Below are 18,509 nucleotides of genomic sequence, written 5' to 3'. Positions count from 1 at the left end.
GTAGGCAAGCACCATGGTCTTGTAGCGGATGCGAGCTTCAACTGGAAGCCAGTGGAGAGAGCGGAGGAGCGGGGTGACGTGAGAGACCTTGGGAAAGTTGAACACCAGACGGGCTGCGGCGTTAATTAATTGAATTAATCTTACAATACAAGACTATGATAAGACCTGAAAATGGTTGTCCAGCAATGATACTTTACTTATTAATACATACATACATACATACAGTGGGGAGAACAAGTATTTGATACACTGCCGATTTTGCAGGTTTTCCTACTTACAAAGCATGTAAAGGTCTGTAATTTGTATCATAGGTACACTTCAACTGTAAGAGACGGAATCTCAAACAAAAATCCAGAAAATCACATTGTATGATTTTTAAGTAATTAATTTGCATTTTATTGCATGACATAAGTATTTGATACATCAGAAAAGCAGAACTTAATATTTGGTACAGAAACCTTTCTTTGCAATTACTGAGATCATACGTTTCCTGTAGTTCTTGACCAGGTTTGCACACACTGCAGCAGGGATTTTGGCCCACTCCTCCATACAGACCTTCTCCAGATCCTTCAGGTTTTGGGGCTGTCGCTGGGCAATACGGACTTTCAGCCCCCTCCAAAGCTCCCTCCAAAGATCCTAATTAATTCAAAATTAAGATGTATGTCTTTACTCCTCAGACGTATATTACTTGGTGGAAGTACCTTTGGCAGCCATTACTGCTGTGAATCATTTTAAATAAGATTTCCCCAACCTTGCACATTTCTTAGGGCAACATACAGTGCTTTCAGAAAGTATTCATGCCCCTTGACTTATTCCACATTTTGTTGTTACAGCCTGAATTCAAAATTGATTTAATTGTACAACTGTTTCACCCATCTACACACAATATCCCATAATGACAGTGAATTTTGTCAGTACTTTGTAGAAGCACCTTTGGCAGTGATTACAGCTGTGAGACTAAGTCTCAAAGAGCTTTCCACACCTGGATTGTGTAACATTTATTATTTTCAATATTCTTCAAGCTATGTCAAATTGATTGTTTATCATTGCTGGACAACCATTTTCAGGTCTTATCATAGTCTTGAAAATCTAACTCGGCCACTCAAACATTCACTGTCTTCTTGGTAAGTAACTCCAGTGTAGATTTGTCCTTGTGTTTTAGATTATTGTCCTGCTGAAAGGTGAATTTATCTCCCAGTGTCTGGTGGAGAGCAGACTGAACCAGGTTTTCCTCTAGGATTTTGCCTGTGCTTAGCGCAACTACATTTTTTTATCCTGAAAAACTCCCCAGTCCTTATCGATTACTAGCATACCCATAACATGATGCAGCCACCACTATGCTTGGAAATATGGAGGGTTGTACTCCGTAATGTGTTGTATTGGATTTCCCCCAAACACAGCACTTTGTATTCAGGACAAAAATGTATTGCTTTGCCACGTTTTTGGCAGAATTACTTTATTGCCTTGTAAACGGAATGCTTGTTTTGGAATATTTTTAGTCTGTACTGGCTTCTATTTTTTAACTCTTTTAAATTAGGTTAATATTGTGGAGTAACTACAATGTTGTTGATCCATCCTCAGTTTCCTCCTATCACAACCATTAAACTCTAACTGTTTTAGTCACCATTGGCCTCATGGTGAAATCCCAAAAATGTGGAGTAGGTTGTCTAGATCTGTACTAAAGAAACTGTGCCACGGGTGTTTAGGTATGTTATGTTTTGCATGTAATGGCTGTGACATAAACTAACCCCGCTGCCTGCTTGTCATTGCCCTGCACCCTCAACACATAATACATCCAATGCCAGTCTTCGAGAATGGCTGCCTGGCTACCCAAACTCCTTGCTGAGGCCAAACGAAAAGCCACGCCCACGGACGTTAGTTTCTTCTCCGCAATGAGTCTGAGTACTTCCCCAACTATTTCTAGAACACAAACACATTTTAACCGTTCTGATTGGTCCCAGAAATACTGATGGGTTGGGCCAGAGATGGAACACATTTGGGTAATGTGGCATTTAGAAAATGTGTCATTGGCTTTGATTCTATGATTGGTTAGAGATTTTCATCGCTGATGACTTACATTTGTACAACACCTCTCATTTTGACACATCTCAACCAGAATGGCTACTCTGCTACCTGAACCATTTTATATTTTATAAATATACTGAAAATAATTAACATTCTGTTGACCCATGCAGGTACGTGGTCATCGCCATGGAGGCTCTGGACCAGCTCCTGATGGCCTGTCACTCCCAGAGCATCAAGCCCTTTGTGGAGAGCTTCCTCCACATGGTGGCCAAGCTGCTGGAGTCCCGGGAGCCAGACCTGCAGGTCCTGGGGACCAACTCGGTAAGTAACACCCCGTGGTCCTCTGTGGCTCAGCTGGTAGACCATGGCACTTGCCACGTAAGGATTGTGGGTTCGATTACTGCTGGGAGCACCCATACGGAAATGTATGCACACATGACGAAGTCGATTCTAGAAATACAGTGCCTTCAGAAAGTATTCACATCTCTTGACTTTTTCCACATGTTGTTACATTACAGCCTTATTCTAAAATGGATTAAAAAAAAATCCTCATCAATCTACACACAATACGCCATAATAACAAAGCAAAAACTGTTTTTTGAAATATCACATTTACTTAAGTATTTAGACCCTTTACTCAGGTACTTTGTTGAAACACCTTTGGCAGCGATTACAGCCTCGAGTCTTCTTGGGTATGACGCTTCAAGCTTGGTACACCTGTATTTGGGGAGTTTCTCCCATTCTTCTCTGCAGATCCTCTCAAGCTCTGTCAGGTTGGATGGGGAGCGTCGCTGCACTGCTATTTTCAGGTCTCTCCAGAGATGTTCAATCGGGTTCTAGTCCGGGCTCTGGATGGGCCACTCAAGAACATTCAGAGACTTGTCCCGAAGCCACTCCTGTGTTGTCTTGGCTGTGTGCTTAGGGTCGTTGTCTTGTTGGAAGGTGACGGAACAATCTTGGTGGATTCCAAACTTATTTTTAAGAAGAATGGAGGCCTCTGTGTTCTTGGGGACCTTCAATGCTGCAGACATTTTTTGGTACCTTTCCCAGATCTGTGCCTCGACACAATCCTGTCTCTGAGCTCTACGGACAATTCCTCATAGCTTGGTTTTTGCTTTGACATGCACTGTCGACTCGGGGACCTTTATATAGACAGGTGTAAGTCTTTCCAAATCATGTCCAATAAATAGATTTTTACCACAGGTGGACTCCAAGTTATAGAAGCATCTCAAGGATGATCAATGGTAACAGGATGCACCTGAGCTCAATTTCGAGTCTCATGACAAAGGGTCTGAATACTTAAGTTATTTCTGTTTCCTGTTTTCACTTTGTCATTATGGGGCATTGTGTGTAGATTGAGAAAAAAATGACAATAACTGTAATATCTTGATTACATAAGTATCCACACCCCTGAGTCAATACATGTTAAATCTACTTTGAGGGCCTTTGTATTAAGTTATTTAACGGCGTAGCACATGAAACTGTTAACGAAGGCAATGTGAAAACTCACTACAATTTATCAAAAAGTGACAGTTGAAAAGGATCTATAACATCCCTGTTCGTTTCGATAGAAGAGCCACAGTCGACTTGGTATACAGACGGATACATGTAGTCATTGAGTCAGTCACACAAGCGAGCTTGTACATGCTATATTCATAACCACAGGGCAGTCATCCGCACCGCGTGTCTTATGGATGCAACAGAGTTATGATGGAGTGACCCGGCGTACCTGTGTTTGCCCTCGTTCACGCTTTCCTCCCATTATTGATGTCACTTGTTAAATCCACTTCAATCCGTGTAGATCAGGGGTTCCCAAACTTCTTAGGCCCTTGACCCCATTTTGATATCTCAGAATTCTTGTGGCCCCAACCATGTGAAAATAAATTGTGTAATTTATCAGCCAATGTTTACTTTTTTTGAGGGGCTATGGCAGTCAATTGAAAAGCATTGTAACAGTATTTCTGATTGTCTTCTAAACTCACCATCACATATTTTTAATGTGGGGCTATGTCAATTGCAAATTTAGTCTGACAATGTATCTTATCTCACCACCGCTAATGACATAGGTGTCCTTGATGCATGTCGGAGCATCTCAGTCAGGGGGCTTGGTCGACAGTGCGCACCTCATCTCTGCTGTCACTTCCAACCTGGATCGATATTTGGTTTTAATGTAGACGAGAGCACTGAATCTAGCTTCACACAGATATGAGTTGGTGAAGGGAACCTTGCGTTTTATGCTGCTTTCAAGGCAACTGGGAACTGTTAGCAGTTGATGTTATTCAAAGAGAAAAAATCATAGTTGTTATTCTGGGAAGTAGATGTCAGATGTTAATTATTTCCTGTCCTTAATTGTTTCTCCTCTGAACAAAGAACCAGGATGTAGTTTATAACCCAACCCTAGCCTGTGGTTGACCAATTTAGAATTCCTTACAGTAAAATTGGACCAACAAGTATCCCATTTCAAGCTCAATGTATAGACAATTTGGACCAATGAGAACTTCCCACATGTAGCTATGAGTCCCGGACCCATTCAGTTCCCCATTACAGAAAAACAACTATTTCCATTGATCATTAATTCCCTCTTGACCTTTAGTCCTCTGCGTTGTGTATTTATCTTCAAATATTCTTACACTCCCCCCTAGACCATTTTACTAAGAAACATACTTCAAATTTATTTTTAGAAAACATGAAAAAATAGACGTTATAAAAAACATTAGCAGTAAGCATAAAATCATTCACATTGAACACCTTGCATTTCTATAAAACACAAAGGGCATATTTTACTTGCTGTTGCAATAAGAAATATATTTCACACAAAGTTATAGAAAATAGTTATTAACAGGTGTGATGATGATGCCCCTTACGATTCCTTCCACATCCTGTATTAGGAGGAAACTTACAAAAAAAAATTGTCTGCAAGACAATAATATGTGACTCCTCACCTGGTTTCGGTCTTATGTAGCAACATTTGAATTTCAGTTTTTTACATTGGAAAAAAGTAGAGACTACAAGATGGTACAGTTGAAGTCGGAAGTTTCCATACACTTATGTTGGAGTCATTAACTTGTTTTTCAACAACTCCACAAATTTCTTGTTAACAAACTATAGTTTTGGCAAGTCGGTTAGGACATCTACTTTGTGCATGACACAAGTAATTTTTCCAACAATTGTTTACAGACATATTATTTCACTTGTAATTCACTGTATCACCAGTGGGTCAGAAGTTTACATACACTAAGTTGACTGCCTTTAAACAGCTTGGAAAATTCCAGAAAATAATGTCATGGCTTTAGAAGCTTCTGATAGGCAAATCGACATCATTTGAGTCAATTGGAGGTGTACCTGTGGATGTATTTCAAGGCCTACCTTCAAACTCAGTGCCTCTTTGCTTGACATCATGGGAAAATCTAAAGAAATCAGCCAAGACCTCAGAAAAAAAATTGTAGACCTCCACAAATCTGGTTCATCCTTGGGAGCAATTTCCAAATGCCTGAAGGTACCACGTTCATCAGTACAAACAATAGTACCCAAGTATAAACACCATGGGACCACGCAGCCGTCATACCGCTCAGGAAGGAGACGTGCTCTGTCTCCTAGAGATGAACGTACTTTGATGCGAAAAGTGCATATCAATCCCAGAACAACAGCGAAGGACCTTGTGAAGATGCTGGAGGAAACGGGTACAAAAGTATCTATATCCACAGTAAAACGAGTCCTATATCGACATAACCTGAACGGCCGCTCAGCAAGGAAGAAGCCACTGCTCCAAAACCACCATAAAGCCACACTACGGTTGGCAACTGCACATGGGGACAAAGATTGTACTTTTTGAAAAATTGTCCTCTGGTCTGATGAAACAAAAATAGAACTGTTTGTCCACAATGACCATCATTATGTTTGGAGGAAAAAGGGCGAGGCTTGCAAGCCAGAGAACACCACTCCAACCGTGAAGCACGGGGGTGTCAGCATCATGTTGTGGGGATGCTTTTCTGCAGGAGGGACTGGTGCACTTCACAAAAAAGATGGCATCATGAGGCAGGAAAATTATGTGGGTATATTGAAGCAACATCTCAAGACATCAGTCAGGAAGTTAAAGCTTGGTCGCAAATGGGTCTTCCAGATGGACAATGACCCCAAGCATACTTCCAAATTTGTGTCAAAATGGCTTGAGCACCACAAAGTCAAAGTATTGGAGTGGCCATCACAAAGCCCAGACCTCAATACTATAGAAAAGTTGTGGGCAGAACTGAAAAAGGGTGTGTGAGCAAGGAGGCCTACAAACCTGACTCTGTTACACCAGCTCTGTCAGGAGGAATGGGCCAAAATTCACCCAACTTATTGTGGGAAACTTATTTGGGTCCTCCAATAATCGGTATCGGCGTTAAAAAAATCATAATCGGTTGACCTCTAGTGTTTGTGTGTGTGAGAGAGAACAGGTGCACAGATGGAGAAAGTAACAGTCAATTGGTGATGAACGAGCTGTCTTACCGTAGAAGGCTTGGCTGGCTGTGTGTTGTAAATTGGGTCATAAATGTTTGGCTGGATAGAACTGAATAATTATTTTATTATTTGAATTATCATCCTCTGTTTTCTTCTTTAGTTTGTCCTTCAAAATAAAAAATAAAGCTGTGATTTAGAATGTGTCTCCTTGAGAATAGCCTAAGTTCACTTCTGTCTTTTTGAAAGGAGACAATTTAGGACATGAAACACCAGTGTAGAGTTTTTCTCAGTATCAAGCCATCACCATATTGTCCTCCCAGGAGTCCTCAGAATTGAACAATTACAGCTTTTTCCTACTTTTTTTTAAACGAGGGCTGAAATGAGGGAATGTATCACAGAAAGAGGGAAGAAGATAAGACTTGAGAGGAAAGCGTGAAGAAGCTATACAGCTCGAAGCAGAAATCCTTTTTCTGCAAGGTCACTCTGTTCCCAAGCAAGGACATCTCAAAACGGGAGATGTGCTTATCGTCCACAAACTGACACAATATACTGTTTTTGAGTCTCACATCACATTTATTTCTGTTTTACACGGATGCACTGTGTACAGTTTTACAAACAATTGTTTGCTCAAATTCCCCCACGCTAGAGACAATGTGTTTTTGTCCAATTTTACATCATTTTTGGTCAGGGTTGCAATAAATGTGTATTTGCTAATCAGCGTGGACCGAAGGTTGTGGCTATGTTTTACTCTTAAGCATTCTAAAGATGACTGAGGAAGTTGCTGTGTTTTTCCTCTTGGCACTGCCGCCCGCCTGTTCATTTGAGCCTGGAAATGGAGCCGGTTGTTGAGATGTGAAAGCCAATGAATTACTTATGTGTGGTATAGAGGCTGACTGAGGAGAGGGAGGAACGAGGGTGTGGGTGGTAGGCTAGAGACTGCCTTTATGTGAGAGCCATGTTAATGGAATGTTCCCTTATGGCACAGGCTAAAACACCGAACTGGTCTCTTTTTAATATGGTTTTGTACTTCTCATTGTTTCCCCCCCCCCCCATTTTAGCCAGTTAGAAAATGAGCTAAGCATCCATGTTTGTTTCGTTCGCTCTGACTTGGTTTTGTGACCAAATTATATAACCTATCACCAGATTGAAATGAAAATCCTTGGGGGAGTAGGCATATCCTGAACAGAACATTTGACAGACTATAACATCAAACTGCTTATGTTTCATTCATATTTACACATTTTAATAAATATAGGCCTATTCCTCTCAGAGATGACAAAATGTGAAAGTTGTATATGTATGTAGGCGTTTGTATTGTATGGTGGAATACATACGTGTGTGATGTATCCGAATGTTTGGTGTATGTTCGGTATATTTGTTTTAAGTTATTTAACGGCGTAGCACATGAAACTGTTAACGAAGGCAATGTGAAAACTATCAAAGTGACAGTTGAAAAGGGTCTATAACATCCCTGTTCGTTTCGATAGAAGAGCCACAGTCGACTTGGTATACAGACGGATACATGTAGTCATTGAGTCAATCACACAAGCGAGCTTGTACATGCTATATTCATAACCACAGGGCAGTCATCCGCACCGCATGTCTTATGGATACAACAGAGTTATGATGGAGTGACCCGGCGTACCTGTGTTTGCCCTCGTTCACGCTTTCCTCCCATCTTTGGCTGATTAGGCTGCTACTGATAGCCCTACTTCTGTTTTCAGTGTCTTTCACTTCCTGGCCCAAGTTTCCAAACTGAGGAATGGAGACATCAAATTTTATTGGTCACATACACATGGTTAGCAGATGTTAATGTGAGTGTAGCGAAATGCTTGTGCTTCTATATGCATATATTAGCATCTGGGACAGAGTAGGAGGCAGTTCACTATGGGCATGCGATTCATCCAAAGTGAAAATGCTGCCCCCTATCCCAAACAGTATAAGTGACTAGTGAAACATTTATAACATCACATTTTTTATTATTTAAAGTGGCTATAGATTTGAGTCAGTATGTTGGCAGCAGCCACTCAATGTTAGTGAGTGCATGGCCACGCAGTCATGGGTGAACAGGGGTTACAGGAGAGAGCTGAGAATGCACCCTTGTGGGTCCACAGTGTTGAGGATCAGCGGGGTGGAGATGTTGTTACCTACCCTCACCAACTGGGGACGGCCCGTCAAAGTCCAGGACCCAGTTGCACAGGGCGGGGTTGAGACCCAGGGTCTCGAGCTTAATGACGAGTTTGGAGGGTACTATGGTTTTAAATGCTGAGCTGTAGTCGATGAAGAGCATTCTTACATGGGTATTCCTCTTGTCCAGATGGGTTAGGGCAGTGTGATTGCGATTGCGTCGTCTGTGGACCTATTGGGACGGTAAGCAAATTGGAGTGGGTCTAGGGTGTCAGGTAGGGTGGAGGTGATATGATCCTTGACTAGTCTCTCAAAGCACTTCATGATGACGGAAGTGAGTTCTTCGGGGCGATAGTCGTTTAGCTCAGTTACCTTAGCTTTCTTGGGAACAGGAACAATGGTGGCCCTCTTGAAGCATGTGGGAACATCAGACCGGGATAGGGTTTGATTGATTATGTCCGTAAACACACCAGCCAGCTGGTCTGCGCATGCTCTGAGAACACGGCTAGGGATTCCGTCTGGGCCGGCAGCCTTGCGAGGGTTAACACGTTTAAATGTTTTACTCACGTTGGCCGCGGTGAAGGAGAGCCCGCAGGTTTTGGTAGCGGGCACTGTATTGTCCTCAAAGCGAGCAAAGAAGTTGTTTAATTTGTCTGGGAGCAAGACGTCGGTGTCTGCGACGGGGCTGGTTTTCTTTTTGTAGTCTGTGATTGACTGTAGACCCTGCCACATACGTCCCGTGTCTGAGCCGTTGAATTGCAAGTCTACTTTGTCTCTATACTGATGCTTAGCTTGTTTGATTGCCTTGCGGAGGGAATAGCTACACTGTTTGTATTCGGTCATGTTTGCGGTCGCGTTGCTATTATTAAATGCAGTGGTTCACGCTTTCAGTTTTGCGCGAATGCTGCAATCAATCCACGGATTCTGGTGGGGGAAGGTTTTAATAGTCACCGTCGGTACATCACCACCAATGCACTTGCTAATAACTCACTCACCGAATCAGCGTTTACATCAATGTTGTTGTCTGAGGCTATCCGGAACATATCCCAGTCCAGTGATCGAAGCAATCTTGAACCGTGGAATCCGATTGGTCGGACTAGCGTTGAACAGACCTGAGCACGGGCGTTTCCTGTAAGTTTCTGTCTATAGGCTAGGAGCAACAAAATTGAGTTATGGTCAGATTTGCTGAAAGGAGGGCGAGGGAGAGCTTTGTATGCGTCGCGGAAGTTAGAGTAGCAATGATCCAGAATGCTGCCAGCCCAGGTTGCGCGTTCGATATTGTGATAAAATTTAGGGAGCCTTGTTTTCAGATTAGCTTTGTTAAAATCCCTAGCTACAATAAATGCAGCCTCAGTATATATGGTTTCCAGTTTACATAGAGACCAATGAAGTCCTTTCAGGGCCGTTGAGGTGCCTGCTTGGGGGGGATATACAAGGCTGTGATTATAATCGAAGATAATTGTCTTGGTAGATAATGCGGTCGGCATTTGATTGTAAAGAATTCTAGGTCAGGTGAACAAAAGGACTTGAGTTCCTGTATGTTGTTATGATCACACCATGACTCGTTAATCATAAGGCAAACACCCCCGCCCTTCTTCTTACCAGAGAGATGTTTGTTTCTGTCGGCGTGATGCGTGAAGAAACCGGGTGGCTGTACCGTCTGTTAACGTATCCCGATTGAGCCATGTTTCTGTGAATCAGAGAATGTTACAATCTCTGTCTCTCTGGAAGGTAACCTTTGCTTGAATTTCATCTACCTTGTTGTCAAGAGACTGGACATTGGTGAGTAGTATACTCGGGATCGGTGAGCGATGTGCCCGTCTACGGAACCTGACCAGAAGACCGCTCCGTCCACCCCTTATGCGGCGCCGTTGTTTTGGGTCGCCTACTGGGATCCGATCCATTGTCATGGGTGGTGGTCCAAACAGAGGATCCGCTTCGGGAAAGTCGTATTCCTGGTCGTAATGTTGGTAAGTTGACGTTGCTCTTATATCGAATAGTTCTTCCCGGCTGTGTGTAATAAGACTTAAGATTTCCTGGGGTAACAATGTAAGAAATACTACATAAAAAAAAATACTGCATAGTTTCCTTCGAACGCGACGCGAGGCGACCATCTCATGAGGAATGGAGACTTGGTTTCCAAACTGAGGAATGGAGACTTGGTTTCCAAACTAAGGATGGGTCCTGTTTTTTATTTGAAGTGCATCTTACAAAGGCTTCATAAATCCTTCACATAGGCTTCATAAGCACTACATAGATGCTTCGCAAATCATCTATAACCGTATATCATGCTCTAGAGATTCATGTGGCATAACTTTGTGTATTTGGTCACATTCATTAATCCTTTATAGAGCATGAGAGCAATTCTTTTTGCTGAGGTGTTTTCATGCATGCATTTTCATGCTCCATAAAGTTTCCCTTGCCCCCCAAAAAAGCACAAAATAACCTAAATATTTTAAATTAGTTTGAGGAGAAGTTCACAAAGCAATACCGCTCCATTGCTCTCTGTGTGTATGGCTGTGATTTGCAGTGTGATCTCTTTAGTCCTTGTTTGCTTATGTAGTCCCCCATGGTTGTTCCACTTCCAGGGCTAGCCATTGAAGGACCGTGCTCTTGTTTTCTGACCGAGCATGGTCAACAGAGTCCCACTTCATAAGAGGAACAGGAGAGTCTTTGTTCTAGGGAGAGGACTGAGAAAGCCACATTAGAAAGCAATGAAGTGGATGCCTCTGACTTAATACTGGAAAATCAACTTGTATCCCTTACGTCCTTATCCTAGCTTATATATATATGACGCACTAGATGACCGCCATTTCGAGTGGAAAGTGGACACTGCCTAGCCAGGCTACAGTCAGGCTCAGACCCTATTGCTTTCCCCACTTTCCTTACAGAGGAAAGGAAATTGGATACAAGGAAGGAAACTGATTTGCGTTTTGGGGCCTGGCCAAAGGTTGAGATTCTCCAACCTTCTCCTAAAGTGTGCACTTGCACACATCATGTCATGTATCCCTCATGTCCCTCATGTCGCCCTCATGTGGGTGCTAGCAAGCAGGCTAGGTATCAACAGCCAATCCAGTAGGGCTGGAAGCTATAGTTAGCTTCAACTCTTCAATATCACTGAGCACTTGCATAAAGTTCAGCTTTCCCCAACTTTGATCCCATCCTGTTCACGCTTCCTCGCCCATGCTCGCATTGCACAACAGAGTCCCCCCTGCCCACCTTGCTTTCCTCCATTGAAAATTAATGGCTTTCGAGGTTTCATTGACCCCTGTCTTCTTCTATGGAAACCCACTGTTAGATTTATCATGAATAATTGTGACAGGAAGAGTGAGAGCTGTGACCTTAGTTCACCACTCCACTGTCTACCGCCTACTTCAGAAATCACACCTACACTTCTACAAGTCTGAAAAGCTACTTCCTTCCTTACACCTGGCAAAGTCTCATATCGAATTTAATTTTATTTACTTTTCTGTTCATGTAGAAAAAGCTTGTATTTCAAAAAAAAAAGTTCAGATCTTCTTTTGAATGGAAAATCCTTGATTGCAGAGGTCATAGCAGTGTTTCCTCTAGTTTATTTCCCTGGCCGGGCACAAAGACGATATGCACGGTGTGACTGCATGAAGACTACCTGGGAAAAAAGATACAATCTCAGGTTGCAGCTACAGATTAAAATCACTTTATTCGTCAATTGTAAAAAATGTCCAACCGAACTTTCACGTCGCTTTTATCCCAACCCCTCCGAAAGACACACATACATAAACAGGTTGTAGCAGGGCTGCCTCACTGGGCGCCCGTGGACAATTGTTGTTGTGGAGGTTAAGTGCTTTGCTAAAGGGCACAACGGTAGGAAATGGCATTTAAAGATTTCATACCAGCAACCCTCCTGTTACCAGATCACATTCCGACAGATTACTTCTGTCAGACCCGGGATTCAAAAGGTTAAAGGCTCTACCCCCTGGTTTAATCACTGTCTCCGTCTGAAAAAAACTAATATAGTGAAGATGTGTTGAACTCAACTCTCCTTTAAAACAGAAAAAAATTCAGAAAAACGGCAACCTGGAACGTGTCCAGTGAAATCACAGCAGCGAAAGCTGTTGACCTCTGACTCGATGCCTCTCAACTGTGACTGCCTGGTGTTCTAAATAAGATAAGATCACTTTATTGGTCCAACCAAAGTATGTCTTCCATTTTTAACCCAACCCCTCCGAATGAAACACATACATTTTTAAAGGTTTTGGAGAGATGCTACACTGGGAGCTGTTGTTGTGGGGAGGTTAAGTGCCTTGCTCAAGGGCACAACTGCAGGAAATGGCATCTAGGATTTGATACCAACTTTCCGACTGATTTTTCCTGTCTGACCCGTGATTCGAACTGGCAACCCTCCGGTTGCTGACTCACCTCTCTAACAGTGTCACGACTTCCGCCGAAGTTTGTCCCTTTCCTTGTTCGGGCGGCGTACGGCGGTCGACGTCACCGACCTTCTAGCCATCGCCGATCCACTTTTCATTTTCCATTGGTTTTGTCTTGTCTCCCATCACACCTGGTTCCATTTCCATCAATTACATGTTGTGTATTTAACCCTCTGTCCCCCCCATGTCCTTGTCCAGTATTGTTTGTTGTAGTGCTTGTGCACGGTATGCTGGTAGTACCGGGTTTTGTTTGACCCATTTATTGTATTATTCTGTTGACGGTGGTTTATGGTTATTAAACACAACCGTTGTAAATCAGTTTCCGCTCTCCTGCGCCTGACTTCTCTGCCGCCAGTAGCATCGCATTACAAACCGCTAAGCCTCCCTGGATAAATGTATTATCTACACTAGTTATGTAACATCTTACTGGGTGTATGTGTAAATCAAGGCTGTTTAAAACGGGGAGTTATTTTTAATGGTTATGTTTTCTTCAAATGTTTTTTCTTCTTCATTAGAATTTTGCCAAACAGACTCTGGGAAGCCAAATAAATTGATCTGTGCCATTTTGTATATGCGACCGACCGGCTCAAATCGGCCTTATGTTGCAAATATATATATTTATATATATATTTTTACATTTGGATAAAAGTAGAGACTACAAAATGGTATATCATACCCTGCATTTGACGAACAATGGGAGAGAAATTCTGCTTTGAAAGTTGACAAACTTGTTAACTAACTCTTGAGAAAATGGCCTTTGAATTATTTGGTACCTACTGGAAAGCTCTCCTTTGTCTACACCCAATCAGCATTGTTCACACCCTCTTAAGCCAGCCCCACCCATCTCTTTAAGGATTCACATGTGAGGTCATGTGCTAAACAGAGAGTAGTGTAGTAAAGATTAAGACTAAAAGTGGTAGTAGCCTACAATAAGGATAAATTCCAAGTAAACAGAAAGTGTCCAGATAAAAATATTTGATAAATATTAGATGATGCTTACCCAGACACACTTGTCTAAATTGATGGGTCATGTGAAAGAAATGCTCTAACCCCCAACCACATCTTGCTAAGTGGATGGGTCTCTACAGAAGGTGTAAACGGTACAGCCAAATGGACACTTGCCCATTAGCAATATCAGAAATAGATAGTGTCACTATAAATAAATAATAATATACAGTACATACAAGAATAACAATATCAGTGATAGATGAGGTAGTTATATGCTCACAATCAGGGGTAAAGCGGCTGAGCAGCAGGATAAAATGATTTTATTGTAGCAGCAACTTATGGCGTATGGTAACACACCAAACTTATGGTGTGTTAGGAGAGTCATTTGAATAGAGGTACTGTAGATAGTGCTGATGACTGGTCCGTCCGAACCCCGCATGACCAAGGGAATCTATATTCGGAGAGCCTGTTTCTGTCCTGCCCTTGACTTTTGGGCATGTGATGTCCTGATCTTCTCAAAAACATAAGTTTGTCTAGCTGTGTCCAGTCCAGGTGGTGCTTGTACAGGCAGACCATCTATGGGAGGAAGAATGTCAGCATTGTGCAGCAGCTGAAACCTGGTCCTGACTGAGTCTGAACGCTCCTTGGCAACAACAACACCAGGCTCCAGAGCATCGAAGCTGTGAAACGGGAAATAACAAAAAAAAGTGAAGACATTACAACCTGGCACAACATCAATATACCTCCCAAGTTTAGATAAGAATAATAACCTCATACAATGCAATACAAATTATATTCACCTGAAGTGCTGGTACTGCTTGAACTGTGGCAGCGGCCTGAAGTACGGAGTCAGGTGTTGTTGCCAGCCATAGCTTTCCACCAGCACCGTACCATCCTCCAGTCCAACCAGCTGTGGGATGTTGATGCCTGTCACAGTGCTGTCCTTCACAACACCAGCAATCTCAGACAAAGCGTTCACTCTGGTCTTTCTGAAGCACTGCTCGATGAGGCCAAAGCAGCAGTGGGCGGTAAATTTGGTATGGCCTGTGATCAGGAAGTGAAGGCCCTGACTGTGGTGGAGCTTGTGCATGGTCCGCCAGGTACAATACCAGAGAACAAATGTGTTCTTGTTTTGGCCACTGCAGTTATCACAATTCAGGTCCACACGTGTTTCCCCAACTCCGTAGTTGGTGAAGAAACGGTGCATGTACTTGATGACTGCGCTGCTGCCTTTGCTGGATGACGTGCCTTCATCAATCAAGTAGTTGACTTGTTGTGGTTTTCCTTCACAGCAGACACCAAACAAGCCACACTTGCGAGTTAAAAAGTAGATGGGACCTGGCTGCATAGGGTCAGAAGGATAGTGCACCTGCAAACAACAAAAGAACATTAGGATAAGTTAATGAAAAGAAAATGTAACATGAAACGTAATATCATTTTTTAATGCATCATTATCAGGTAAGATTCACTTACCTACAAATGTGCAGAGCAGCAGCACTGCATACAGAAATATCATCTTGTAAACTGGAAGTTAAAATGATAACACACCGCCCGACTACACGTACCTCTGGAAAATACAGAAATAATGTGAGCTCAATAAAAGTAGTGCCAATCATGTTGGAGGTCAATTAAATAATCAAAACGTGTTGTTTGTGCTTTACATACCAAGTGTTGTCATTGATTCCTTGTAAAGAGGCCACACTGATGCTTTTGTCACATGGGATGGCAGCAGCTTTCCACCAAAGTGTTTGTGTCCTGGGTGGCGTCCTGGTTACACTATTGCATTATCCTCTGCGTAGTTATTGATGAAGTTCACCACAGTCCTCATGCTTCAGGTGCTTGCTTGGGCCAGCTCTCTTTTTGATGGGAGGCATTAGACCATTCTCCTTGTGTGACTGGTGGAGGAGAGTCAGGCGTGTTCTACTGATGCTGAAAGACAAATTCCAGATACAAACATTTTAGCATTATTATACAATAGATAGCTGTAATCACAGCCAGACACACCTGGCTAACTTGATGGATCATGTAATCATCTGGCAAAGTGGAGTCTTTTGTTTAGACATGTTAGCTAATCAATGAATCATAATCATAGAGTACTAGCAATACAAACCTAATGTTAGCTAAAGGCTATAACTAGCAATGCGAAATGGAATTCTGAGAACATTACTACACACTGATCAAAAACGTAATGTTAGCCAGCGAGCCAGCCATCTGTCAGCTAGCTAGCTAACAGTAAGCTTTAACTTGCAATGAAAACATCTTTCTGACAAAATTAGAAATGTATAATATCTGAAAATATGGCGCTGTACAACGTGACAGAAATATGGCGCTTTACAACGTGACAGATGGGAGTATGCTAAAGTACTTTGCTATTTAGCTAAAGAATCCCCGTGTCATTCGGGCACGCGGGAGACCGGGATTCAATTCCCCGACGAAGAGGAAAGGAGTAGGCTGTCCTTGTAAATAATAATTTTTTTCTTAACTGCCTTGTCTAGTTAAGTGTGCATCGAATTCGAAATAAATCTGACAGTGTCACCAGCAAAGCACCATCACTCCTCCTCCATGCTTCTTGGTGGGAACCACACATGCAGAGATCATCTGTTCACCTACTCTGCTTATCACAAAGACACGGCGGTTGGAACAACAATTGTCAAATTTGTACTCAGACCAAGGACAGATTTCCACCAGTCTAATGTCCATTGCTCGTGTTTCTTGGCCCAAGCAAGTGTCCTTTTCTTATTGGTGTCCTTTAGTAGTGGTTTCTTAGCAGCAATTTGACCATGAAGGCCTGATTCACACTGTCTCCTCTGAATAGGTCATGTTGAGATGTGGATGTTACTTGAACTCTGTGAAGCATTTATTTGGGCTGCAATTTCTGAGGCTGGTTACTCTAATGAACATATCCTCTGCAGCAGATGGAACTCTGGGTCTTCCTTTCCTGTGGCGGTCCTCATGACAGCCAGTTTCATCATAGCACTTGATGGTTTTTGCGACTGCACTTGAAGAAACTTTCAAAGTTCTTGAAATTTTCCGGACTGAACTTCATGTTTTCAAGTAATGATGGACTGTCATTTCTCTTTGCATATTTGAGCTTTTCTTGCCATAATATGGACTTGTTCTTTTACCAAATAGGGCTATCTTCTGTATACCACCCCTACCTTGTCACAACACAACTGATTGGCTCAAACGCATTAAGAATGAAAGAAATTCCACAAATTAACTTTTAACAAGGCACATCTGTTAATTGAAATGCATTCCAGGTGACTTCCTCATAAAGCTGGTTTACAGAATGCCAAGAGTGTGCAAAGCTGTCAAGGAAAGTGGTGGCTACTTTGAAGAATCTCAAATATAAAATATAATTTGATTTGTTATAGTTTTGATGTCTTCTCTATTATTTTGCAATGTAGAAAATAGTAAAAATAAAGAAAAACCCTTGAATGCGTAGGTGTGTCAACTTTTGACTGGTACTGTATCTTCCAATAAGTTAATTGGGTCATTAGTATTGCCATTTACACTAGTCTCTCCCTCTGCCTCCGACAGTTTGTCAAGTTTGCCAACATCGAGGAGGACACACCGTCCTACCACCGGCGCTACGACTTCTTTGTCTCCCAGTTCAGCGCCATGTGCCACTCAACCCACGAAGACCCTGAGACCAGAACCAGGTGAGGAAATAACAGGCTTGAAAATAAACCTTGAACAAAAAAATTATTAAAGGGATTTTTCACTTGAATTACATTTTGCTCACTGGGGGGAAATTGCCATTTTCTCCTTGTCCATAGACAAGTAAGGAAGCAAATATGTAAAGTTGTGATTTTGGTTAACCTGTGTATCGCTTTAAAGCCACACACAGATTTTCATGCCATAAAAGAATGGCCCACCAACAAAAAAATGTAAAAGGAGAATGGAAGTCTAAGTAGTACGCTAGTTAATTACATACAGTAGCCAGGCTTACTGATTGTTATAATAATCCTATTCATCTCCAAATCACCTATGCTAAATCCATAGCTCGCTGATTTCATGAGATGATGGAAAGAAAGCAACAGAAAACAACCAAAGAATACCCATAACAATGGAAAGAAAGGCAGCGCAACGTTTATTAGATAACACACTGAACAGACCAAACACTAGCAAACCAACATGCATCGCTTTATACGCAGGCGCTTCAGAGGGACGCCTGTTCCACCAGAGATGCTTGCTCTTCCTTAATCTAATAAAGACACCAGAAATATATTCAGATGACTATGATTCACTCTCTGCAGAGAGACCTCATCCCACCACCAATAATGCTGTAATTATTTGTTTAAAAAAATGTGTTGTTGCCTAACCTTACCACCTGGGGGCGGCCCGTCAAGAAGTCCAGGATCCAGTTGCAGAGGGAGGTGTTTAGTCCCAGGGTCCTTAGCTTACTGGTGAGCTTTGAGGGCACTATGGTGTTGGATGCTGAGCTGTAGTCAATGAATAGCATTCTCACATAGGTGTTCCTTTTGTCCAGGTGGGAAAGGGCAGTGTGGAGTGCAATAGAGACTTTATCATCTATGGATCTGTTGGGGCGGTATGCAA

General features: G+C 42.3%; 2 protein-coding genes across 6 annotated transcripts in view; one reads left to right on the top strand and one right to left on the bottom strand.

Moving 5' to 3' along the window:
* efr3a (EFR3 homolog A (S. cerevisiae)) overlaps positions 1 to 18,509 on the top strand; it is a 222,075-nt gene that overhangs the window by 76,530 nt on the left and 127,036 nt on the right. For all 5 annotated transcript variants that reach the window (XM_071362586.1, XM_071362584.1, XM_071362585.1 and 2 more), the window contains 2 exons: positions 2,196 to 2,346; positions 17,490 to 17,611. In XM_071362586.1, the coding sequence (XP_071218687.1) occupies positions 2,196 to 2,346; positions 17,490 to 17,611 (273 nt within the window). The remainder of the gene's footprint in view (positions 1 to 2,195; positions 2,347 to 17,489; positions 17,612 to 18,509) is intronic.
* On the bottom strand, positions 14,288 to 15,465 carry LOC139551370 (uncharacterized). The gene is made up of 3 exons (XM_071362856.1): positions 15,427 to 15,465; positions 14,750 to 15,318; positions 14,288 to 14,629 (listed from the first exon to the last, which is right to left on the bottom strand). The coding sequence occupies exons 1-3, from the start codon at positions 15,463 to 15,465 to the stop codon at positions 14,401 to 14,403; spliced, it is 837 nt and encodes a 278-aa protein (XP_071218957.1). The 3' UTR covers positions 14,288 to 14,400.

This window comes from Salvelinus alpinus, chromosome 23, assembly GCF_045679555.1.
Source record: "Salvelinus alpinus chromosome 23, SLU_Salpinus.1, whole genome shotgun sequence".
Lineage (NCBI taxonomy): Eukaryota > Metazoa > Chordata > Actinopteri > Salmoniformes > Salmonidae > Salvelinus > Salvelinus alpinus.
Note: the sequence above shows the minus strand (reverse complement) of the source record. Positions and strands in the feature narration are given on the sequence as shown.

What these genes read in the sequence shown, in the direction of transcription:
- LOC139551370 (XM_071362856.1), bottom strand. Translation starts at nt 15,465, where the DNA reads ATGATATTTCTGTATGCAGTGCTGCTGCTCTGCACATTT. An exon ending in TGCTGCTGCTCTGCACATTT is followed by an intron (nt 15,319 to 15,426) that starts GTAGGTAAGTGA and finishes TGTTGTTTGCAG; the next exon opens with GTGCACTATCCTTCTGACCC. An exon ending in AAGCAGTACCAGCACTTCAG is followed by an intron (nt 14,630 to 14,749) that starts GTGAATATAATT and finishes CCCGTTTCACAG; the next exon opens with CTTCGATGCTCTGGAGCCTG.